The 25,562-nt window shown below is 43.3% G+C and overlaps 3 protein-coding genes across 3 annotated transcripts; 1 reads left to right on the top strand and 2 right to left on the bottom strand.

Annotated features, from left to right (window-relative positions):
- Nucleotides 1-12,521: 12,521 nt before the first annotated feature.
- LOC127335113 (glyceraldehyde-3-phosphate dehydrogenase A, chloroplastic) lies at nt 12,522-14,246 on the top strand. The gene is made up of 4 exons (XM_051361701.2): nt 12,522-12,681; nt 12,762-12,869; nt 12,979-13,528; nt 13,621-14,246. The coding sequence occupies exons 1-4, from the start codon at nt 12,640-12,642 to the stop codon at nt 14,121-14,123; spliced, it is 1,203 nt and encodes a 400-aa protein (XP_051217661.1). The 5' UTR covers nt 12,522-12,639; the 3' UTR covers nt 14,124-14,246.
- A 2,761-nt stretch (nt 14,247-17,007) lies between these two features.
- On the bottom strand, nt 17,008-20,100 carry LOC127335114 (uncharacterized). Its single transcript, XM_051361702.2, has 6 exons — nt 19,834-20,100; nt 19,576-19,749; nt 19,335-19,421; nt 18,351-18,398; nt 18,190-18,266; nt 17,008-17,442 (listed from the first exon to the last, which is right to left on the bottom strand). Exons 1-6 carry the CDS (start codon nt 19,909-19,911, stop codon nt 17,295-17,297), a joined length of 612 nt encoding a protein of 203 aa, XP_051217662.1. The 5' UTR covers nt 19,912-20,100; the 3' UTR covers nt 17,008-17,294.
- A 1,479-nt stretch (nt 20,101-21,579) lies between these two features.
- On the bottom strand, nt 21,580-25,029 carry LOC127335115 (NAP1-related protein 1). Its single transcript, XM_051361705.2, has 10 exons — nt 24,816-25,029; nt 23,745-23,867; nt 23,590-23,640; nt 23,349-23,420; nt 23,155-23,268; nt 23,001-23,062; nt 22,686-22,746; nt 22,464-22,520; nt 22,339-22,377; nt 21,580-21,856 (listed from the first exon to the last, which is right to left on the bottom strand). Exons 1-10 carry the CDS (start codon nt 24,936-24,938, stop codon nt 21,788-21,790), a joined length of 771 nt encoding a protein of 256 aa, XP_051217665.1. The 5' UTR covers nt 24,939-25,029; the 3' UTR covers nt 21,580-21,787.
- Between the last annotated feature and the right edge of the window lie 533 nt (nt 25,030-25,562).

The raw sequence follows: 25,562 nt of genomic DNA on the forward strand, positions 1-25,562 counted from the left end.
GTCTTTCTGTGGTAGCCGGGCAAGAGATTATATAGGCTCAGGAAACCCTAGACAACGTGGGGCACGCCCATGTCGCGCACACGTTTCGAGTCGGTTACAGATAGCCCACGGTCCGGGAGCGACCCGAACCGACTATATGTGACGCATCCGTCTAGGACTCTGTTCGTTTTCCTGAGCTGCAAAAAGTAAGGAAAGTCTCGGCTCGAGGCTCAATCCACTCACCACGAGCGCGGCACGCGTCGTGACGTGTCATGTCGTGTCGAGTCGAGTCGAGATGAGCAAGCGAGGAGGAGGAGCGCGCGTGTAACACTTCTATTCTCACTCACTTACTAGTGGTGGAACAACCCACCTTATAAGGTGGTCTAACTTCCTCCCAACTTTCCATGTGGGACTAAACTTCCCACCTCTTGCCACTCCCTAATGAGCTGCCACCCACTTGGGCTCAAACTCACAAGGTTGCCACTATGTGGGCTTTGAGATTTATAGGGAAAACTGAAATCTAATTTGGGCCACTAAAAGTGGGCCCAATATTTCAACAAGTGGTGAATCTGTTTCTACTCCATCTAGCGCGATGTTTGCAATTAATTCCTTCACTGCGAATTTTGGGGTAGTCAAACATAATGCAAAGGAGGTATTTTTTTCGAAAAGGGGCAGAGCCCAGCCTCTACATCGAAACGATGCATACAGACTTTATTAATAAAGCGAAGTTCAGCAGTAGTATAGCAGTCTTACATCACATAAAAGGTAAGGTTGAGACAAGTATCAACCATTTAAACATGAAAAACAGTATCATCTTAAACATCTCAAAGTCTACTAGTGTGCCGCCACCCAGTAGCCTGGAAAAAGAAGTGATGAGTAACCGTTAGCAGACGGTTGCACCCAGTAGCCATATTCTCCCCCTGATCTTCCGGTAGAAGCAGCACCCATTGCTGAATCCAGTGAGTTGCACGTCGGATTACCTGCAAAAAAATAGTTCCCGTTTATTTTTTAAAGATAATGTCATTTCTAGTTGTCCATATAGACCAACATACAGATGAAATGTCAATCTGTATTCTTGCTTTATCCTGTTTATTAACTCCATTAAGCCAATTCCCAAACATATTGGTAACATTAGCCAGAGGAGGCAAATTATAAGTTAAATATATCATGCGTCAAATAATCTTAACAAAAGGACAATCTATAAAGAGGTGTTGTACAGTTTCTGATGCATTACAAAAACAACACTTTGTACACCCTTTCCAATTTCTTTTAATTAAGTTATCCTTAGTCAATAGTACTTTGCTATTAAGAAACCACATGAAGATTTTGATTTTTAACGGGATTTTTAACTTCCACAAATACTTTCGCAGAAAGATTGTATGCCCCTGCATCAAGTCAAGGTACATTGATTTTACTGAGAAAATACCAGAATCATTAATTTTCCACACAAACTTATCCGGATTATTTGATAACTGTACTCGTATAAGGCGTTGACATAGGTGCAGCCACCGGGTCCATTTTTGCTCATTCAGATTTCTTCGGAAAGTTATGTTAATCGGAGATTGTGCTAACACAGTAGCCACCGATATATTTTTTCACTGCACTATATTATATAAAGATGGATATTGTTGGGCCAATGGGGTGTTCCCTAACCAAGTGTCTTCCCAAAACCGGACTGAATCCCCGGTACCAATTTTGAAAAAGCCTCTACTAAAGAAATCATTCTTAACTTTCGTAAGACCTTTTCAAAAGAGGGAGTCAGTAGGTTTACTTTCTACTTGTGCCAACGTATGATTTTTCAAATATTTATTAGATAAAATTTGTTGCCACATTCCCTCCCCAGTGAGAATTTTGAACAACCATTTACTTAGCAGGCACCTGTTTTTTAATTCAAGGACCTCAATACCTAGCCCTCCTTGGTCTTTGGGTCTACAAACCATATTCCACTTTGTAAGTCTATATTTTTTTCTTTGTTTCATCTGTTTGCCAAAAGAAGCAGGAGCGATAGAAATCCAATCGCTTTCTCACTTCCACCGGTATTTCAAGAAAAGAGAGCATAAACATTGGAAGGCTTATCAAAACGGAGTTGATTAACACTAATCGATCACCATAAGAAAGTAGTTTGCTACACTAACAACCTAGCTTAGCACCAAAGCGACTTTCTACAGGATTCCACTCGGCATTTCTAAGCTTCCGATGATGAACTGGTATCCCCAGATATCTAATTGGTAAAGCGCCAACCTCACAACCAAATATCTGTCTATATTCATATTCCTTATCTTTAGCCTTCCCAAAACAGAAGATTTCACTCTTATGGAAATTTATTTTCAGACCAGATAATTGTTCAAACATAGAGAGTATTAGTTTCATGTTAATAGCCTTTTCAATGTCATTTTCTAAAAATAGGATGGTATCATCGGCATATTGGAGAATCGAAACTCCCCCCTCCACCAAATGAGGGATAAGGCCTCCTACTTGACCCTCCTCTTTTGCACGTGCAATCATGATTGCTAACACATCAGCTACTATATTAAACAGAATAGGAAAGAAAGGATCACCTTGTCTCAACCCTTTTCTAGTTTGGAAATTATAACCAATATCATCATTGACCCTAATTCCAACACTTCCCCTCTGAACGAATTGTTTGATAAACTCGCAGCACTTTGGATCAAAACCTTTCATCTGCAACACTTGTTGGAGAAAAGGCCATTTGACTTTATCGTAGCCTTCTCAAAATCTATCTTAAAAAGGACCCCATCCATCTTTTTGCGGTTAATTTCATGAATAGCTTCGTGTAACACCACAACCCCCTCTAGAATATGGCGGCCAGGCATGAAGGCCGTTTGGGTTGGTTTGATAACCTTATGAATTAAACCCGAAGTTCTAATAGTCGCCACTTTAGTAAATATTTTGAAACTCACATTGAGTAAACAAACTGGTCTGTACTGTTGGATTTGAACTGCATTTTCTTTCTTTGGTAGCAAAGTGATGACTCCAAAATTTAGTTTATAAAGAGGCAGCTCACCCTTATGGAATTCTGTGAACAAAGCCATCAAATCATGCTTAATAACATTCCAAAAGTGTTGATAAAACTCCGCTGGAAAACCATCAGGCCCCGGGGATTTATTATGTTCCATCTGGGATATAGCCTCAAAGACTTCCTCCTTAGTGAAAGGTGCTATCAGCAAATCATTCTCTTGTTGCGTTAATTGTGGTATATCTGTAACACGCTCCTCCATCAAGGAGAAGGAGTTAGGCTCAAGCTCCCCAAACAATTTCTTGTAGAATTCGGTTATGTAGGTTTTCAAATTTTCATCGCCTACAATTGTTCCTTCATCTTGTTCCAACTGAAATATTTTTTTCTTCCTATGCTTACAATTCGCAATTAGGTGAAAATACTTCGTGTTACTACCCCCTCTTGTATATGTTTAACTTTCGCCCTTTGAGCCCATTTTTGCTCCTCATCACGTCGATGTTTGTTTCAACAATCATGTGCCAATTTCAGATTTTCTCTTTGCAATGTTGACAGTGGAATAGACTCAGCTTGTATATCCAAACTATCAATAATACTTAATAAACATTTTTTTTCCTTTTTATATTTTCCACTCAGATTTTTCGCCCAACCTCTCAAATAACGCCTTAAATGTCTGATTTTTTGTTGCCATGTATGAATCGGTAAGGTCCCCTGGGGTACAGATTCCCATTCAGCTGCAACCATTTCGTAAAAACCTTCCTGTTGTAACCAAGACAACTCAAAGGAGAAACGCGGTTTATTACCCCTGTGTGCATTTTGTCCGGAATCAATTAACAATGGTCTATGATCCGAACCAGCTTGTGTAAGTGCTCTAACAGTAACTAGAGGGATTTTTTATTCCCATTCAACACTCGCCAACACCCTATCTAATTTTTCATAAGTTGGATTTCTTCTCCTACTAGCCCACGTGAATTGCCTCCCAGTAAGAGCAATCTCTTTTAGGTTTAAATTTTCGATGGTGGCATTGAAGACAAAAGGCCAATGAGGGTTAAAATTATTGTTACTTTTATCCTCTCTCCGTCTCAAAATATTAAAATCCCCGGCTAATAACAATGGTAAGGTCTCAACCTCACACAAACGAACCAATTCAGATAGATATTCAGCTTTATAATTGTCTCGTGCGGCTCCATATACAGGAACTAGGATCCATTCAAAACCATCCAACTTAGATTTAATGTGGAGTTTTACACAAAAATCTCCATTATCAACCTTTTTCACTAACATAGTCTGAGTGTTTACTCATACAAGAATTCCCCTTATCTCCCGTGTGGTGGTAAACAAAACCAAGCAAAAGTCTGCCCCACCGCCAAATTAGCCAAAAATGGTAGTGTAAAATTTGATCGGCCTGTTTCCAATAACGCAATGAAATCTAAATGGTAATCCCGAATAGCCTCTTTAACAAACAAGTGTTTCCCCGGGTCGCGAAAACCCTCACTATTCCATGTCAATCCCCTTAAACCCTCCATTACAGAAAATTACAATTTTCTTTTAACCCTTATGCGCTCGCTTCTCCTAACTTTTGTCTTGTCATAAGACTTTTTTTTGCGTTGGCCTTTAGTTACTTGCCGTATAGTTTGAAATTGTGTATTATCATCTAGACTAGGCTCATCTACTTCATCTAAGTCCTCACAAATATTAGAAGCTCTACTTACCGCTAAACATAGAGGTAAACTTTCATTTTCAGAGATAGAGTTGGTGTTGAGAAAGGTTAGCATTCGTTGTTTTTCAATATCCTTAATTAATCTAGCAACATGTAATCTCTCCTCAAGATTAACCCCCAACGACATCCCAAGCCCATCAGCCTTGGCAATAGTTTGCTCATCCGAAAAAGCAGAAAATGAAGGAATTGATAATGCCGGTGTACCTTGAGATTGTTGCTGATCCCGTTTGTTGGCAAGCATCATTGCCCTCTCCATTTGGGTATAGTCCGAATTTGACTGTGCTCTAAGTCCAGCACTTGATCGTATCCCCTTCATTGAATCTTTAGCAATTCTCCAAAAATTTATCACCTCTGTCATAGAGTGATCATATGAAGGAGAATCCTCAAAGACCTTGTTAACTCCAACAGGAGTTACAGAGGGAGACCTCACCTGTTGCTCCTCCCTAATCATCATAATACCATCAATGGATTGTACCTCTGCACCCTTGTTCACATGCGGTAACGAGACCTCATTCATGACTGTCTATACCGCTGCCTCACCTCCGCTCGATGTTGCATGCATGGCGCTGATCGACGTACAACCATGCATACCAGGCTGGGCCGAAATCACCGGCACAACAGCAGGCAGAGCCACATCGCTCTCAGCAATATCTTCAGACATCAATTCTTCAGTGAAAAGCAGCGAAAGAACACCCTGAGCTGGAACAAACTGCTCCTTGTTGACAGAGAGATCAAGTTGATTCACACATTGTAATTTTTTGATACATTCATGAATTGAGTGGCCAAAAATAACCTTTGGAGATACCAGAAAATGATGTACCACTGGTGCTATTCCAAACTGAATTGGAAATACTGCAATATTGTTATGAGGTACAGTAGTATGATTACCACCCTGATTAGCATCTTGTCCACCATCATTCTTTCCATCTGGCCGGTTAACATCATCTTGCTGATGCTCCTTAGGGCCATCATGCTCCATATCCCCATCACCAGGTGGGACATCATCCATAGGCACATCGGCGGGTATTACAGGTTGTAGACCTTCCACCTCAAAACGAAGTCTATAAAAATCTCCATGCACTCTGACATCCATCCGAGTAGGTATAAGACTGGAGTTAAGACATGTGATAGAGATACGCAAGACATCATTTGCACGCGTGAACGCCATATCAATATCTTTTGTTTTCCCAAATAAAGTACCAAGAGCCCACAGAGCTAGAAAATCATCCAACACAGGGCTGGGTAAGTCATGTACCCGGACCCAAACATCCTCCGCTCTCCAAGATGGTTCCACATTTCTTGTCCAAAAATCAAAGGTCATAAAAACTTGTGAGTTTGGCACATTAAATCTTCCAAAATGCTGAACACGCACCAAGTCCATCTTGCTAGGAAAGTTCACACGATATACATTCTCCTCGACCATAACCACATCCCACTGATAATTATCTTCAGGAACAATCCACTGCAACTGTGTGATGATCTCTGGAATAGTGAGCTGCCCACCTGAAACTGTAACCCGTCCCATGCGTGTGTTTTCCAACCTCGGCCTAACTAAACCGGATAAAGGAAAATCCCAGAACATATGTGCAGCCTGGGAGAAACTTATAAATTAAACGTGGATACATCATTCTATGTGGATGATACAGGGGCTGCCGGAGCGATCCTCCAAAACTATAAAGGTTGCGTGATAGGGGGAATGTATTGCCCACTTGAAAATGTGCTAAATGCGGCTACGACGGAGGCGTTAAGCCTACTGCGAGGCTTGGAATTCTTAGAAAGATTTGGATGCTCCAAGGTGTTGATCGAGTCGAACTCTGTCAAACTGATCCAATGTTGTAACGGTACAATTGAAGTTTGGATCCATATGCGTCGATCTTAGCTTAATGTTTCTTAAAAGATGGTCAGAGGTGTCTTTCCATCATTTTCCAAAGAATGCTAATCAAGTGGCACACGAATTAGCGAAATTTGCTTATAGCTCAAAGGAGACCCATGTGTGGGATGGTGATCCTCCAGATTTTATTTTATCTTATGGAATTCGTGATGTATCATTGTTATCAGTTCAGTTAACTTTGTTATCAGTTAAACAAAAGCACCAGGTGGCTTTCCTTTAAAAAAATATTATTACATTTGCATTTTACGGGAAAGTGCTTACGGGAAGACTTGCCGATCACAGAGCCGTAACAGTCAATTTGTGTGGAACTGCCACACTCCTTTCTTCGAATCACATGATTCCATGTGAATATGTAACAAAATCCCGTAATAGTTTTTCATAAGTGTAGCATTATGCCCTCCGGTAGGTGCACCTGCTGCTGCATTTTCTATTTTCCATTGCTTCCCTTATTTTATGCTTTCTTGTTTACAAAATAAACCGACTCAGCTAGAGCCTTCTAGTGTGAATCAACATGTAGTTGGATGGGTAGGAGGGCAGTGGCCAGTGGCATCTCTAGCCCATCAGAGTTTAAATTTTAGATTTAACACTTTGATGTCTCATAAAGGCGGAATATTCAACATCCTGACGATAGCGAGGCGTTTGTAGTGACTTCGTCAATCTCAAGACCCGTCGGATCAGCTCTTCGACACAGTCTCTTGGAGGTGCTCATAGTGGTAGAGTATGTGTACGTTCATAGGGGTGAGTGTGTGAGCATCTTTGATTGAACTGTGTTTCGCAAAAAAAACTAAAGGCTTCTGGTCGTTGGGTCCTTACGACTATAACTTTGCATTGAATCTATTTTTTCCCTTTCTGTCTGTTTGTTTGGACTTTGGTTTTCTCTCTTTTACCTTATTTTCTTCACTTGTTTTTCCTATTCCATTCAGTTGATTACGTTTTTTTGGGTTCGAGATATGTTTCCTATTTTATTTAGGTGGAACATGTTCACCATGTGCCCACTGCTAGTAACTGAAAATAGGCAAAACTGACGATTTAATGAATCACAAGTGTAGTCGTGATGATTCAAGTTGTTAAGATCATACTCACCATTGATATTCTTATGCCAAATGGTCATGTCGGCATCATGCTATTACTTTTTTTAGGGAACGGGGAGTTTCGTTTCATAAAACCAACGTCTCATTTACAAGCAATTCATACAAAAATTCTATGAACATACCCAACCTATGTTTCATTAATGGAAAATCTATATGAAAACGTCACATGCATGGCTGATTTGTGCGGCGATTTTTTTATTTTTGCATCGCTCCCTATAGGGGAAGGGACATGCATGCATGCAAGAATTTTCCACATCATAGGTGACATTATCGTATTAATTGCCAAATTTAAAAGTTTAAAAACATTTATCTTCAAAACATTATTCGTATTAGTGATCCGTTTGTACCACTAGGTTCTTCTCGACGAGAGCTTCAAAATAAGATCCCTTGTAGCTACATTTCGAAGAACTTTTTTCGTTGCACCAGTTGCAAGATTAATATCACACAGTGAACACAATAATTTATATAATTATCAAATAACTTTGTATATGTTTCTCTATATATTGCATTAATTAATATGCACACGATTTCTTTACGTCACACCAGTTTTTAGGTTATAATAATATGATTTTCGGATTACCAACCAACAATTACTAAGGTAATTATACATGGTTATTGGGTAATTTTTACTCTTTTTTTTACTATGGATCATATGTAGAGCTAATGAACAAGTATTCAATTGTCTCTGAGACCTAAACGATGATATCATTCCTCACAAATTTGGTATCATAGAGTTTATGATAACGTAGAATAATATACATGAACCTAAGAACCAGCTTACTATAATTTGGCAACTACGTACACATAATCTAGCAATTACTGATAAAAAAGTTCTTAAAACATACCAACATGTGATCTAGTTTCGAAGATTTGGTCACAACTAAGCCCACGGTGAAAACAGATTTTCAAATGGATTAGAGGTTTGAGAGATAAATATTTTTAGAATTTATACATTTAGAAGAATCTAGATAACGTAAGCGCACGTGTCACTGCATGCATGTAAGGTAATTACAAGAAGAATCAGCCGTACATCTAAGATGTTGTGCGGCGCTGCCGCGTAGTGTTGTCCTTCATTAATATCATGGGTTCTAGCCAAACAAGCTAGATGATATGCTACGGTGTTGCTATTCCTCCCTATCTTGCCAATTTTTAAACCACGGTAACTATTTCTCAGAAAATAAATGTCTTCCCATCTTGTGTTGAGCTCTACAGGAACCGGGGGGGCACCGCCCCCCCCCCCCCCCCCAATCTTTTGACAATCAGTATACATTTTTCTACTTGATCACTAAATATTTTTCTACTTTATTTACGAATATAAAATTAACCTTCTTATGCTTCCCTATTGCCACTACAAATAATTGGGGCTTCAATGACGGTATGGGGCTACGTCTGAAAAATCCGTCAGCTACAAACTTCGCAGGAGTGCTGCCTTTTCGCGTCTTAGGTGGCGTAGGAAGGGGGTCATCACAAGAACCGGGCTTCGGGCCGGTGGACATACCTGACCCACACTCTGCACGCTTCTGTTCACGTACTTTTCTGTCTACCCGCACAACAGTCCAAGGCCAACAACACTGGGACCCATATTTGTAAAGGAAGATAGCCATTGTCTGCACATATTTACCTAACCTGCAGCACTTGGGCCCGCATATCAAGTACCGACATGACCCTCCTGCATGGGGCCGCTCATTCTGACAGCCTCCCAGCATGCGAAGTGGACCAGACCTGTCAGTACAATCAACATGGGATCCACATGTCAGTTTCCATGCCAAAAAAAAATTGCGCACGTGCGAGCACAAGTATCTGCCTACCGTCACTTCTAGACGCATGACCCCGCAGGTCGGAGCCTAGTGGGACCCTCGTGTGAGAGTTTTGGTGGGTCCGGCATGCCAGAGATTTGTTGGGCCTGCATGTCGGAGCCTGGTGGGTCCCGTGTGGCATAGCTTGGTGGGCCCATCCCGTTAGAGTATGGACCCAACGTGTCATAACTTGTGGGTCCCGCATGTCATAATTTGTTGGGTCCCTGGTTCCATTCTCGTCGGGCTCACATGTAGCCGTTGGACCTACTGGATTCACTAGGTGCCCCACCTGTCAGCTACGCGTCGAGGTGTCCTTGGGCCAGACTGGCTGACTAAAGACACAAGACCAATTTATTCAGGTCGAAATAAGACATGCAGAGGAAATTACTAGACCCAAGGTCAATTTATTCTGATCGAAACAAGAGACGCAGATTAAATTACTGCTAAATTATTTGGCCCAATTCCAATTTATTCAGATTGAAACAAGACATACAGAAGATCCTAGAATATATTCGAAGCCGAATAATGGGCCCAAGGCCTATTCCTGGAAAGTTATATCCCTGCCCAGATCTATTCAGCTAGATTCAGGTTCTTCTCATAACGAATCGACAGACTTTGGTCTTGTCTAAAAATAAAACAGTGTTCATGACCTGCAAACTGTATTCGGCGGGAGGGTTTTCCCCCAAATTTTTGAATTACCAAATTCAGGCAGGCCAGGGCCGGGGTTGCGCTACCTGCAGTGCCGCCCACAACTAGCTAGCTAGCACGGCGACACAAGGTAGATCCATTGCAACATGTGCCCCGTACAACTTCGTCGTATTCCTCCACGACGTCTGCGGGTCTCCCATCCGTCCCGTATATTGCCACCGCCGGCACCCGAGCGGATCCATCACCGTCGTCCGCCATTGCTTGCACCTCACCACATTCTCAAGTGTCAAGCCTGCTCCGAATAACCACTTCTTCAGGCCGGCAGGTTGCAGCCGCGGTAAGGCTCTGGCCTCTTTCTCTTTTTTGGTTGTATGCATCTGTACTGCCATTAGGATGTTGCGTAAATGGTATCTTTTGATTTTAATATATTTCCTTTATCGAAAAAATTCTATAAAAGTATCATCCATATATTACTACATCCATCCTAAAATAATTGTCCCCGAGTAATGTGCAATTTTAGAACGCTCTGGAAGTATTTTTTGGAAAATTTTCCGAAGTTTGAAGCCTCCGGATATTGTGCAGATCAGTGTCACTTGATGGATAGAACATGGGTGAGGCATGATTCGTGTTTTTCGAAAGAATACGTGGAAGATCTGATTGGATTTATGAACTTTGTTCGAGATAGATTCCGTGAGAATGATAAAATACTCTGCCCATGTACGGAGTGTTTGAATCTCAAGTATAGTACTCATATTCCTGTGCAGTGTCACTTGTTCGTAAAGGGCATGGATCCTACTTACCAGAGGTGAGTACATCACAGAGAGCCCTCTTATGCAGTTGTTATTGTACATGGTAACGAGTTGCCTGAAAATCATGAAGAGGTGAATCATTTAGAGGACTTCGATGCAGGGGTTATAGAACATTTCGTGGTGCCTGATGATGGAAGTGTAAATCATGCACTGAAATTTGATATAGAAAGTACTGAATATCCTATCGAGCTGCATGACGATAGTCCTGATCATGGATTGGTGAATCAACGAGAGAACTTTGATGCAAATGCGATTGAGCATCCTGCCGAGGTGCCTGTCGATAATGATGCTTCGCTCGTTCCAGACGAGAGTTAGAGAAATTACGGAAAAGACTCGACGAAAGAAGAGCTGCAGCTGATGCGTCAAGCAAGCGCAGAGCCAACCTGAGTCGACAATCGAGAACCTCAGGAGATAGCCATAGGGAAACCCGCGCAAGAGCAACATCTAGGTTGACAGGTATACCCGAACAAGAAAGGGGGAACTTGATTCAAAACTTCGACATGTACTTCATGTCAATAGACACGAGGGAGCACATCATACCAAAAACACCAGAGACAGGATATATGGCAACACATGCATTCTTGATGGGTCCAAACCACCTCAAGGAGATCCCACGTTCTATAGCAATCCCCTTGTTGTCTTGCTCCATCTTCTTCCCTGACTGAGCCACCAGCAACTGCAGCCCATTCACCAAACATCCTGCCAGCTTCAGGTCAGGGAACGGCTTGTTATTCATCGTGTACTTCTCGGAAATGTGAGCGTTGTGCTTCCCACGGTTTATGCAATACAGAATAGCAGTATATTCCTTAACAATGTGACCAGGATCATTACATCTTAAGCATGACAGGGTTTAGACACTGCGGAATCCATATGCTCTACTTAGCAATTCCTTTACCGTCCACATCTAATTTAGAGCCCTGATCAGTATCAGTTGAACCCGAGCTATTCGTCTGCACTGTCCGAGTAGATTGACCTTTGTTTGATTCAGTAACAAAGCTTGATGACTGACCAAAACCTTGTCCGGCTTGCGTATTGTCTTGAGGACGCATCTGACGGAAACTGGGATTGTTTGGACCAGCGAACTGACCTCTCCAGTGATTCTGGTTTTCATTGTACATACCAGGCGCGCAGGGGATGAAATTGTTGTTGTACCCAAAGTTCCCCGATGGTGGCGCCCCGTACACACCGCCGAAGCCTCCCCGATGAAATGACTTTACATTTGAATTTACTAGATGCATGTTTTACTGAACTTTTTAAAAGAGACTGACTGTGTCTACATCTCGCTAAGTAAGCATAGCTAGAGAGAACGACGGCAACACCAGAGAAGGAAAAAGGCCTAAATGGAGGGTAAAAGTTTTACATTAATCCTCCAGGGTAATACAGCAACTATACATACACGATCCACGTTGCACGAAATATAATCATCGAAGAAATAAAAAAGAAAAAAAAAACAGATAGTACGATCAGGCACATGACGAATGCCGGGCTGGCTCATGAAGAGAAAAGCCACATATCGGCCGGAATAGCGAAGTGTGGGAGCCGCGATGGCGGGCACTGGCAGCCATACAATGTGCTATCCAAAATCTCATCTCTCGCCCAATCCCGGCCTCACGATCACAATTCTCACCCTCGTGCACCACAGGCTTGCCCGCCCCCAATCTCCAAACTCATATATACACCTCGCCCACCTCACCGTCCTTGATCTTCCCCTATCTGATCGGATCCTTGGACATGGCGTCGCCCATGCTCTCCACGGCAATGGCGCCGCTCCAGGTAAGTTTATCTACGTGCTTGGGTGCTGTCCAAGTGGAGTTTGTAGCTAGATTGTCATCATCTGTTGAGTTCAACTCCAGGGTGGCTTGGTGGAGTTCTCCGGGCTGAGGAGCTCGTCGTCGCTGCCGTTGCGGCGGAATGCCACCTCCGAGGACTTCATGTCCGCGGTCTCCTTCAGGACTTACGCGGTACGTATGCGCGGTGGAATGTGAATTACATGTGATTTTCACTTAGTATCTTGGTTGCATGTGACGCAGTATATCTGTCTGACGCGGCGGCGGTGCTCTGTCCGTGCAGGTTAGCACCAGCGGCGGCTACAAGGCGCCGACGGAGGCAAAGCTGAAGGTGGCGATCAACGGGTTCGGCCGCATCGGGCGCAACTTCCTGCGTTGCTGGCACGGGCGCGGCGACAGCTCGCCGCTCGAGGTCATCGCCATCAACGACACCGGCGGCGTGAAGCAGGCGTCCCACCTCCTCAAGTACGACTCCACGCTCGGCATCTTCGACGCCGACGTCAAGCCCGTGGGCGACAACGCCATCTCCGTCGACGGCAAGGTGATCAAGGTCGTGTCCGACCGCAACCCGTCCAACCTGCCGTGGGGCGAGATGGGCATCGACCTCGTCATCGAGGGCACCGGGGTCTTCGTCGACCGCGCCGGCGCGGGCAAGCATCTCGAGGCCGGCGCCAAGAAGGTGCTCATCACCGCGCCCGGGAAGGGAGACATCCCCACCTACGTCTGCGGTGTCAATGCCGACCTCTACACCCACGCCGACACCATCATCAGCAACGCCTCCTGCACCACCAACTGCCTCGCACCCTTCGTCAAGGTCCTCGACCAAAAGTTCGGTACGTACTGCATAAACTTCCTCTGCATGTGCACGTAGCTAGGTAGGGTGTGTCTGGACTGAAATTGAGAGACGATTAATTTGAATGCGTAGGCATCATCAAGGGAACCATGACCACCACCCACTCGTACACCGGCGACCAGAGGCTTCTCGACGCGAGCCACCGTGACCTGCGCCGTGCCCGTGCCGCCGCGCTCAACATCGTACCGACCTCCACCGGCGCGGCCAAGGCCGTGGCGCTGGTGCTGCCCAACCTCAAGGGCAAGCTCAACGGGATCGCGCTCCGGGTGCCGACCCCCAACGTGTCCGTCGTCGACCTCGTCGTGCAGGTCTCCAAGAAGACCCTCGCCGAGGAGGTGAACCAGGCGTTCCGCGACGCCGCCGCCAACGAGCTCAAGGGCATCCTCGACGTGTGCGACGAGCCCCTCGTGTCCGTCGACTTCAGGTGCTCCGACGTGTCCTCCACCATCGACGCCTCGCTCAGCATGGTCATGGGAGACGACATGGTCAAGGTCATCGCGTGGTACGACAACGAGTGGGGTTACTCGCAGAGGGTCGTCGACCTCGCCGACATCGTCGCCAACCAATGGAAGTGAACGCTCAACAGCGGCATTGCCCTGTAACTCCTCTCGAGATTTTCCCCAGCCTTCTCCACGGATGATCGATTCTTTGTAATGATAATAATTCCAAGTATCGAACTCCCCAACAGATTTTCTTTCTTTTTCTTCTTTCTTCCTCTGATTTTTCACTGCCCAGACACGGATTATAATAGACTTCCCGGCAAAGGAAGTCTTAACGCTGTGCATCTGTAATATATACCATCGTTTGCCAAGTTCTGATGTAGAATTCAACTCCTTGTTTACAACACCAATTTATCATATTTACCTTTATTGACTTATTATTGCGATCATGTAATCTTCTACGCACGATCCATTTAGGAATAACAGTTAGAACTATACAGACAAATTACCACATAATGAGCAGTTCGAGCTTCTGACGGCAATTAGAAAATTTAATGCACCACAACTACTCGACATAATGTATCAGATTTATCCTCCAAATTGACCCACAGGATAAGCCCTTCTGATTCACCACTGAACCTAGTTGGATGATGACATGAACTACAGAGTGGCCCCAGCTTTTGTATTTTGGTTGGGCTTCATTGTTCACATGTTTGTTATCCTATATCTTTGGTGCCAATCACAGGGTGCTAGTGGTCAACAATATATGAACTCATGTACTAGGATAAATATTGCAGACCATACAGTGCATAGAGGAGGGTGTCTTTCCACTCTCTAACCACTCAATATATTTTAAAACAACGTCAGCCTCTATACCCAAAAGCCTGTGTTTAATACAACAGAATCAAGAAATTCAGAATGCAGAGTTGAGATTCTATATAGTTCCCACACAGCGCCACATGTTCAATATGATGGAATCAAGATGTATAGAACTCAGGTACGGAGAACGAGCAATAGCTCGATGGTTGGTGTTGGCAGTGGCCATCCAACCCATCCCAGGTTCGAGTCCCGTTGTGGCCGAATTTCTTGGGATGTCTCACCGGGGCTATGGGTCCCAAATAAAATCCCCTCCACACATATGTGTCACAACTACTAGCTCCTAGGGACACCCAAATTATGTGTGCTGTGTGTATAGTTCTAGAGTCTAACTTGTGCACTAGTAGTGTGCGTGTGCGTGTGTGTGGTGTGAGTGTGGTGTTGAGTTAGTGCATAAGTTCAGATGCTACAGCTGTAACACAGATCGAGGGGTCTCAAAAAAAAAAAAAAAAAAAAAAAAAAAAACTCAGGTACGAGACATCAGACATCTGTGGTCTTTATGGATTAAGTAGCAGGTACCAAGGACCAATCGAGTAAATTCTAGAAGCTAACAAGATATATTGAACTTCAACCAGAGTTCTTTGGAAGACACTACATAAGCTAAATGATATCAATTTCCTACCACCAAATTAAGATACTAGTTTCTGCTCAAGGAAATTGCATTCCCCAGATACTCTCTTTGCATAACTTCTTCTAGAATCACTATAGCTCTAAGATGTTACCCTCTCTGTTTCAACCGCTGCCATTGAAAAGGTTCCAGTCATGGACATTGAAGTTCATCACTGCAAGTCTAAAGACCTCAAACATTGGCAAGCATCCTGCTTCTTCCACAGGCGATTTCTTTCAAAGGACTGCAATAAAAACGATACTCCCTCCGATCCGCAATAAGTGTCGGAGCTTTAGTTCAAAATTGCTTTGACACTTTTATGGATCGGGGGGAGTAGAAAATTAGATCACTCAGGGGGGCAGCCTATGACACTGGACAAGTGGACAGCACAAACATAAAAGTGAAGACATTGATACTGTAGGTTTGTCGTTAACTTCGATATGGAAGGCCATTTAGTTTAGCTTACTTTCACTCTGCTCTAATACTCCCGCCATCGTGAAATAAGTGACTCAAATTTATCTAGATTCATATGTATGTAGACACGCAGAGTCACTTATTTTTGGACCGAGGAAACTACTAGTTATCTCTGTATTAGTTGTGATGCGTCATTATGATGTTTCAACTGCATTTCAACTACTATAAAACAAATCTAATTTTGGTGTTCTGTTCTTCACATAGTACTACTGTAGCATTCAAAAGTGGCTGGCCTAGGTAGTAAACAGAAGGAACTACCGGAGAACAGCATGTTGTCGTTTTGTCTGCATTTTAACTGAAAACAGAATTTTCACATTTTGGTTCTGCCATTAACCATACTGTACGATAGACCAATTGTATTTAACATACCTAGCCCAGATAGAGAACTGAAATAAAAGTTTGACAAGACAGGATAGTCTTTCCGTATTGTAATTACAGACGAGGGACTTGCAAAAAAGCGTGATTCGTAAGCACAATTGTTACTATTAAAAAAGAGTATTAATATTCATTCAAACACGTTGATTATGTTAGATTTATGAGAGAAAAAAACAGTTTGAACTATACACGCAAATTACCACAAAATGAACAATATGAGCTTCCGATGGCAATTGGAATATTTAATGCATCACAACTACTCTACATAATGTATCAGATTTATCCTCCAAATTGACCCACAGGATAATGTATTAAGCCCTTCCGATTCACCACTGAACCTAAGTTGGATGATGACATGAACCACATACAGAGTGGCCCAGCCTTTTCTATTTTGGTTAGGCTTCATTGTTCACATGTTTGTCAATCCTATATCCTTGGTGCCAATCACAGGGTGCTAGTGGTCAAGAATATATGAACTCATGTAGAGTACGATAAATATTGCAGACCACACAACGCATAGAGATGCCTTTCCAGCCTGTGAACATTTAAGTTTTAGAACTTCTTGAATCTCTACACCCAAAGGCCCGTGCTTAACATAACAGAATCAAATAGTTCAGAATCTGGAGTTGAGCTCTATATACTAGTTCCTACTCAACACCCCATGTTTGATATGATGAAATCAAGATGTACAGAATTCAGGTACGAGACATATGTGGTATTTATGGATGAAGTAGCAGGTAACAAGGACCATTCGAGTGAATTCTAGAAGCTAACATGATATATTGAACTGCAACCAGGGTTCTTTGGAAGACACTACATAAGCTAAATGATAACACCTTCAACAAAAAATAATTTGCTGCTGCTGATCTACAAGAAAATTCAGATACTGTTTCCGCTCAAGGAAGATACTCCTACATTGCTGGCATAACTTCTTCTAGAAACATCTATAGCTCTAAGATGCTACATTCTCTGTTTCAAGCGCTGCCATTGAAAAGGTTCCAATCATGGATATTGAAGTTCATCACTGCAAGTCTGAAGACCTCAGACATTGGCAAGCATCCTGCTTGTTCCGCGGGTACTGCTGGCCCAGCTGCAACTGCCTGTGCGCTTTCACTCAAAGGGCTGAAATGAAAATGATAGCAAATTAGATCACTCACGGGGCAGCCTGTAACACTGGACAAGTTAGCAGCACAAACATAAATTCAGAACATAAAATGAAAATCGATACTGTAGGTTTGTGTCGTTAACTCGGGGAGAGGCCATTTAGTTGTGCTTAATTTCATTCAAATGCTAGTTATCTTTGTATTAGTTGTGATGCATCATTATGATGTTTCGTCTGCATTTCAACTACAAAATAGTTTAGGTGTTCTGCACTTCAAGTGGTACTGCTGTAGCATTCAACATGGCTAGCCTAGCAGAGAACTAAAGGAACTACCCCAGCACAACATGCTGCTGTTTTATCTGCATTTTAACTGAAAAGTAGTTTTTTCATACTCTGATTCTGCCATTGACCATACTAGTACAGCTATATTCAACATGGAGAACTGAAAAAAAGATTTGAGCACAACAGGATTGTCTTTCCATATTTTAATGACAGATAAAAGGTTTATTGATCTTCATTCAAACATGTCGATTATATTAGATTCATGCAAGGAAAGATTGTCTCAAATATTCCGTAGTTCTCCTAAACACATCACCAGGTATTATTAATCAAGTCATACAAAGTGCAAAGAAATGGCACTAAAGTACTAGCTGTCAATCTGTCATGCAAAATATTAATACTTGATACAGTACAGAAATAATAGAAACCAGTTGTTTAGAAGTTCCATTAATCAGAGAAAATATGTGATAGTGATCTATTGAACTTACTTTATCAACAGGGGCTCATATGCGGTGATAACTACATCAGTTGCTGCATTCTTGAGACGTATGTTTGCCAAGTAGAGCTGCAAGGTAATCCAACACCTCAGTTAAAATAAAATAAAAACAATATCTGCTTAACCATGATTCAAAGGGATGTGTGTACTCACTCGGACAATGTTCTGTGCTTCTCTGCCTTGTCTGCCTTTAGAAACAGCCTACAGAAATGACGAAAATCAAGTATGAGATCCTGAAGTGTTTTTTATTGACTTGTCGCCCTCATTCAATGCTAATTAGTGCCTATCAAATACATGGAACACAATGAACTGAAGTACTAAAGGTATTAGACTGAGCTGTGGAAGCTTGCTGGTACAAAGGAACTTCGAAAGGTATTAGACATCGGATATCTGCAGATTAGACATACTACCTCTGTCCATAAAAGGATGTCATAGTTTTGTCTAAATTTGGATGTAGTTCTGCAGATTAGAGGTAGTAGTTTGTTTCCTATGCAGTTGCAGTCTTGTTCCTAGTTTCTGCTGGTACCATTGCACAATTTCTTGTTCCTAGTTTCTGCTGGTGCCACTGCACAATTTTTACGTGCTCCTTCTAATACAAAAATATGTTCATATGTGTGTGTTTCCAGAAACAAAGACACACCAAAGTTCAGTTTATCATGGTACACAGTTTCAGAATGCTTCATAAATCATAATATGTACTTGATCGTCACTTTTCTCACATTGAGAGTACTTTGTCTCCAACTAAGTCGTCTCAATGCCTTTTTTCACTGTAGAAATAAGCATATGCAAGCTATTATTATGTACCAAAGGGCAAATGGGGCAGCCTGTAACCATCTAAGATTGGTTCAACCTTTGCACAATTCGACAATGCAAACCAACCAAGGATGAATGGCCAATCCGTAGGTTTAGACAATGAAACTCTGTTTCTGTTGGCAATCTCTACTGAAAAGTTTTATCTCTCTCTCTCTCTCTTTGTAATGTGCAGCGCTGCCAGTCCAAAATATGGCCTGGGCAGCTTCTGCTAACGTACGGAGAGAGGCACAGGTGAAAATTAATAATCTGGAGATGGATCGATTTGAAGGCAAGGACCAAGGAGCAGGGTAATCTGAATACGTATGACATGGGACATCGGCTTACCAGCCTAGCGATTGCAGTTCCAGCCACAGCAGGCGCTTCCCCGAAGCGCAGACCAGCTAGCTCGACTGTGCCAGAGTGCTCGATCACCTGTCCGACAGAAAAGAGGTACGTTACCAACATGTCTCTGTATATACAATCCAGTTTGAGACTGCTAACTGGCACTGAAGCGACATTTACAGTCCAGACTCCAGAGGCCAGCTATTCAGACAACTGAAAGTCGAGAAGATGGTAGTGGCGTTACCAGGTTATCCCCCGCATCTTGCTCGTCGGCGACGTCGCGGAGGAACCAGAGCGCGCTGCCGGCGTCGTCCACCTCGGGCTTGAGGTCGAGCAGCTCGAAGATGAGGCTCTCGTCGCGGGCGGGGTCGACGAGCACTTCCTGGTGGTCGGGGACCTCGCGGATGTTGCTCACGTCCTGACAGAACAAGAAGGGCATAAGCGCGCGCGCACGAGCGAGTAGGGGGGGACAGGAGGGGGGTTGGAAGAAAGGGGTGTGTACCTGGAAGCGGACGGGGAAGGCGGTGGAGATGGCGCCGCCGAACAGGGGCCGCCGGACGCTGCTCTCGCCGCCGGTCATCTTCTTCCCTTGGGGGAGCCTTGCGACCGAAAAGCAGAGCAAGATTCTGGAGCTTGGAGAAGGTGCGGCGGGGGGAGAGGGGGCCGGCGATTCGAGCAGTTCTTATAGGCGGCCGGTGGCGGTGGGAGGGGGAGCGAACTCGCCGCGCGTCCATCTCACGCCACCGCGTCTGCGTGGATGCTACGCCGAGCGGGCAGTTTGTCGGTTATTCGAAATTTCGGTCCCCTGATTTTTTTTGTAAAATCATAAATATATTAAGCAAGTAAGCAAGCCGCCTCATTAAAACCTTTCAATTCTCCTTCCATACCCTGAAAGAAAAATAGTGTGTTTAAAACTTGCTGCCACCGAATAAAGTAACAGTTACAACACTGCAGTCATATCTTTAATTACAAAAGGCAAAATAAAATCAGGAGGGTAACCCTTCCAGGATAAACTACTCTTCGTCTCATACACCATCTTTACCATGTTATGTGCAACCATATTTGCTTCTCTTCTTCTGCAATGATTAAAATTCGTCATCTGCATTGAGCTTGCCTTAAGAAAACAATCAACTACAATCGCCGTATACAGCCTCATTATATCAATAGATCCATTGCAAGCTTGAACAACTTTCAGGGAATCAGATTCAATATATACAGCATCACAATCAATATCCTCTAAAAATTCAAATCGTCTCAAAAGCGCCGTTGCTTCTGCAGATGTACCTGACAGCATATTCACCAACGGGCAGGCCATACCCGCAATAGCTTCTCCTTTACCATTACGCAACACTGCCGCAGCAGCACTCCTACCATCTGCAAAATAAAAAGCATCAACATTCAGTTTTAATTTACCCTGATTGATTTTGCCGACCTATCGGTTCACGGGAAAACGGTCCGCAAAAGATCGGTTTAGCAGCCAAATTATACAACAGCAACAGGCTGCAAAATGTTTCTCGAGAAAAGAAAAAAAAAACACGCTGCAAATTGACCTATGTTCAGAACCACGAAAAGCAAAATTGAACCGGAAATTACCTTTGGGAATTGCAAGGAGATCAGTAGAAGGAGGCTTGCAGCGAAAGAGGGGAATTGGGAGGAGATCAGCAGTGGCGGAGCTCGAGTTCTGCTGCTGCTGCTCAGTGCTCCGCCGGCTGCTGCTGCTGTACACCGCACGGCGCCGCCTGCTGCTGCTTCTCAGTTCTCACCGCACGGCGCCCTAGGCCCTGGCTGCCGGAGTTCTAAGCGTACGAAGGAGCCCCACCTGCCACCGGCCGACCGCCGCCTGCCACCGGCCACCTCCGTCTCCGTCGGTAACACTGCCAACACTGCTAGTTGACAGCCGTCAAGGGTCGAATGAGCAACGGGGTGGAGCTTCAGAAGAAGATAAGACCGCCGCCTCTGCACGCTCGACAGGATGGAGAGCTCCACCGGCGGAGCATAGCACAGGGGCGGTTATTATATTAGGAACCAGAGGGATTAAGATTTTGCTTTGATCAGCATCAGTTTAACAAAACGTAAATGATGTAATACAAAAACATACAGTCGATAAGCCATTTAAATAGGGATCCAACAGTATCTCTTCTTTCTCCATAAGTTACATATATATTGTCTAACTAACACATTGCATTTCCGGAAGCAATGCATCCCGCAATATACTTGAAATGCACATATTGGAATCTACAGGGAGGGATGTACGAGTTGATTCACGACAAAGCACAAAATCAAAACAAGTTTCCCAGTGTTTTCTTCTTTGACGGATCCTGCAGATTCCAGCAAGTCAATCAACAAACAACACCAGAAAGGGACGCCTTGCTTTTCAGCCCGCAGATGACCCAGGCTCTCCACTCTACACACACCAGAGTTGTCCAAGCCAATTGAAATCCAGCACGGACGAGGGCTCACTCCTCCTCATCTTCCTCCCTTTCTTCATCTTCGTCGTCGTCGTCGTCTTCTTCTTCATCAGATTCCTAGAAAAGTTGCAAAAAATGATAAACACGGGTACAAAAGAGATAAAGTGCAACAAACTCTGCAATAAGAAGCACACTTCATATTAAATTTATGTGCACAGCACAAGACAAGTCCGCTGCAAGTAATATCACCAACTCAAACTCTTGAAGCCTCAACATAGCACAAACGCCTTAAGGAAGAGCATTATGGGCACAACACCAGCTAGCAACTTTAAAGAAGTTGGGCATAATATAAGATGTACAGTAGATGGCATGCTAATGTCAACCTAAACTCTTTTCTATTGGGATTTACAGCAGCCGTGATCAACTGATGATGCACCGCACCATGCTTATCTTAAATCAAGGTGCAACAAAAAAAAAAATTGCCCACACCATTGCAGATGGACTACAAGGATATTGCACAGTATTGCATATGTATACACACCCGACCAGTACCGTGTGTATATGGAAGTATGGAACTGCGGGTAAGAGAATAGGATTACCTCTTGCTCTTCCTCGTCTTCAAATTCTTCTTCATCCTCCTGCAATGAGAGATTCGAGAGGGCCTGATAAGAATATCCACAAGGAAAAGAGGACCAAATAAAATAAACCACGTATCACTACTAACATTGTTGAAATACTTCATAGGATTAGGCCACAACTCCTCCTTGATAATATCTGCCACCTGCGTGATTGCAATTTCTCAGAGAATAATACTCGGGGGGAGAATTAGAATTCCTAATTCATAACATTCTGTCAACCAGACTTACAAAGAGACAAAACTACAAAACAATTGAAACAATCCTGATTTAGCAGGAGCTACAAGCATAAGAGGCACATAATCTTATACCTCATCTATCACTCCTTGCGAAAAACTTTTGTTCTTTGCATCACTGAACCAGGTGAAGAAACTGCAAAAGAGAAAAATGGAAAAGAAAAACAGAGCATGAGTCCACTTCACAGATTTCCTACCCGCAAAATTGTAACTGGAAAGAGATAATGACCTATGTTTATGTTGGAATGGATCATTTTGTACAGATAAGGCATGAAACAAAAAAAATGAATATTTTGTAGCACAGGAGAAAGGAAGAGACGAAGGCATTCAATTCTTGATTACACACTTCTACTGCCAAAGAAGGAACTGTGAAAAATAAAAACTAGCAACCTCTCATCAATCAATAGTCGTTTGAACCCATCCTTTGTGTATGCCTTCCCATTTGCAATATCCTTAATGTATCATTAGACAAATCGTTAGATCTGATTTTTTACACGGAAGCATCTTAACTGAAGCGCTTATACCAATTAACAAGGCATATTACCATTCTATCCTTCCATTTGATGGAGGTAGCCTTCACTGTTATGTTTCCATCATCGCTGAACGACAATGTTTTTGTAAGTTTTGTATCTTCAAAATACTGATTAGAAGAGAATGTCTGCCAGTTCAAGTTAAAAACATGTAAGCAAACAGAAAGAAATAAGGAAATCATAGCTTGCAGATGCAAAAGAAGCTTACCATAGTAATGGAGTAGCCTGATTTAATATCTTGAAACTCATCCACATCGATAGACTCCAAGTGTTTGAATATCTACAATGGAACATAAAAGGTGACAAGACAGTATAACTATGGTTCCACATAATTATTGAAAAGTTCTGATGTATTAGTTTAATATTTTAGTTACTTGTTTCACTTTTAACACAAAATGGTAAAAGTTAAGAGACTGTGTAAACATTAAAATTCCCAACAAACAGCGTACCTTCTGATCATCTTCAGTCAGAAGCTCACCAAGTATAGGATGGCTAAGAAACTGCAGGGTAAATGCAGAAAAATAGTACGCATGAGACTACACGAATTAGCAATTTCAGCAAACAAACAGATGACATATAAATCATCATAGAAAAGGTTACAAACCGCAGTCAACCAGAAGTCCGGAATTTCCCTGATAATTTCATTCCGACGAGCATAAACTGGCCTGCGAACTTCATTGTACTTCTGTTCCACCTCTAAAACTTTATCACTGGCTTCCTCGTTAACCTGCAGTAAATGAATGTATGGGCTAACTGTCTAGATTATTTTAATTGCATTCAACCACTCCAGTCAAATATAGCCTGCCGATTCACAATATGTTCTTGTCAATGTAGATATTCAAGCACTGAGGCACTGATTCTGTTTCAGGAAGACAAAATGTACTAACCAATTTAGAGACCAATTGACAAACAGGTAATGTGCCTTAACCTGAAAAGTAATCTAACCAAATCTTAGGTGCATCATCATTATCTCACACATAAAATGCATAATTATGTTCTTTCACCAAGTCCAGTTACTGAACAGAAGTTAACATAAAATTGAACATAATGGAATTATTATTACAGATTGGAAGAAGCGACATATCTGGCAATAATGGTGATTGGAGTGGCATGCATGCTGCGGAGAGAAGGCAAGATAGTACATAGTAAGGCATGTGGGGATTTTCTCGTTCTCAAGGAAATCAACTTATATTTGTCTGAATGAGCATAGGGGTTCGATATGTACATGAGAGTAATTTAGCTGGCATTCCAGCTCTGTAGGCCTCTCGGGGCGCTCACAAGTATTTCAGAGCACTGAAGCTACTGCAAATGTCCCGTCAGCTCACGAGCAAGTGACTGAAGCACCGACACAAAACGCAGGCACAAGGCCAACCATTCCCGCAGCAGCACAAGCGCAGGTTTTCAAATCAAACACTACCTAGAACTAGAAGCCTAGCACAGCTCCAACTTGACCTGGGCCATGGAGCGGAAGCAGAATAATCCGCCCCCAATTACCCGAAACCGTACTCCTGCCGCGGTCCGAGGGGCGAAGGCACACCCAAATCAGGCAGACAGCAGACGCTGACTCGTAGCGAGACGAGCTCCCTCGCACATACAACCAAATCGGGAGTAAAATTCCTCCTAAATTCCACGCCTCCGTGCCGAAAACGGAAATAACGACACCCGAGCAACTGACCTTCTCGATCTCGTCCTGGATCTCCTGGAGCTGCTCGATGGAGATGAGGACGGCGTCGTCCATGCGCTCGTCCCCGTCCTCGTCGATCTTGGGCCTCTTCCCCTTCTGCTCCGCCGTCGCCATCGGGATAAACCCTCGGCGAGCTCTAGGGTTTTAGCTTCTCCGGGGAGGATATGCTTTGCCTGGGCTACCACTGCTCTGTTGTAGAGGAGGAAGGTGTTCTGGATGGGCTGGGCCTGTACGTCTGTGCGGCCTAGACACGAGAGTCACTGGTAAAGAAAACTGATCCGGGTTGGCAGTCTATTAGTTTTGTTTTTCAACATGAACTCTAGGTATTTTTTTCCAAAAGCACCACCGATCTTTTAATCATCATCAACATCACTACAAAGAACACCAAAATTAATAAAAAATTACAAAAAGGTCTTTGGACCACCTAGCGGAGACTATGAACAACGCAGCAGAGCAACAACCAACGCCAATAATGAGAATCATAGATCGAAAGAGACAAACTTATAACCACACCGACGAACACGAAGACAGATTGGATCCGAGGAGATCCGCCTGACAAAAAACTCCATGAGCCCTCCACTTGCACTAGGTGCACCATCGGAGTGAGGATAGAATCGGGAGGACCTTATTCTGCCATTAGGATGTAGCCGCCGTTTCATCACCCCAAGAAGACACTGAAAATAGCCTTAAAAGGAACAAGAAACCTCACACCAGCAAGGGGATGTGGTCCGACACACC

Source organism: Lolium perenne, chromosome 2 (genome assembly GCF_019359855.2).
Source record: "Lolium perenne isolate Kyuss_39 chromosome 2, Kyuss_2.0, whole genome shotgun sequence".
NCBI lineage: Eukaryota > Viridiplantae > Streptophyta > Magnoliopsida > Poales > Poaceae > Lolium > Lolium perenne.

Coding starts and splice junctions, on each gene's coding strand:
- LOC127335113 (XM_051361701.2), top strand. CDS start 12,640: ATGGCGTCGCCCATGCTCTCCACGGCAATGGCGCCGCTCCAG. Junction 12,870..12,978: donor TCTCCTTCAGGACTTACGCG/GTACGTATGCGC, acceptor CTGTCCGTGCAG/GTTAGCACCAGCGGCGGCTA. Junction 13,529..13,620: donor GGTCCTCGACCAAAAGTTCG/GTACGTACTGCA, acceptor TTGAATGCGTAG/GCATCATCAAGGGAACCATG.
- LOC127335114 (XM_051361702.2), bottom strand. CDS start 19,911: ATGACCGGCGGCGAGAGCAGCGTCCGGCGGCCCCTGTTCGGCGGCGCC. Junction 19,750..19,833: donor CCTTCCCCGTCCGCTTCCAG/GTACACACCCCT, acceptor TTGTTCTGTCAG/GACGTGAGCAACATCCGCGA. Junction 18,399..19,334: donor GAACTGCAATCGCTAGGCTG/GTAAGCCGATGT, acceptor TCATTTCTGTAG/GCTGTTTCTAAAGGCAGACA.
- LOC127335115 (XM_051361705.2), bottom strand. CDS start 24,938: ATGGCGACGGCGGAGCAGAAGGGGAAGAGGCCCAAGATCGACGAGGAC. Junction 22,747..23,000: donor CGACTATTGATTGATGAGAG/GTTGCTAGTTTT, acceptor TCTCTTTTGCAG/TTTCTTCACCTGGTTCAGTG. Junction 22,521..22,685: donor CGCAAGGAGTGATAGATGAG/GTATAAGATTAT, acceptor GCAATCACGCAG/GTGGCAGATATTATCAAGGA.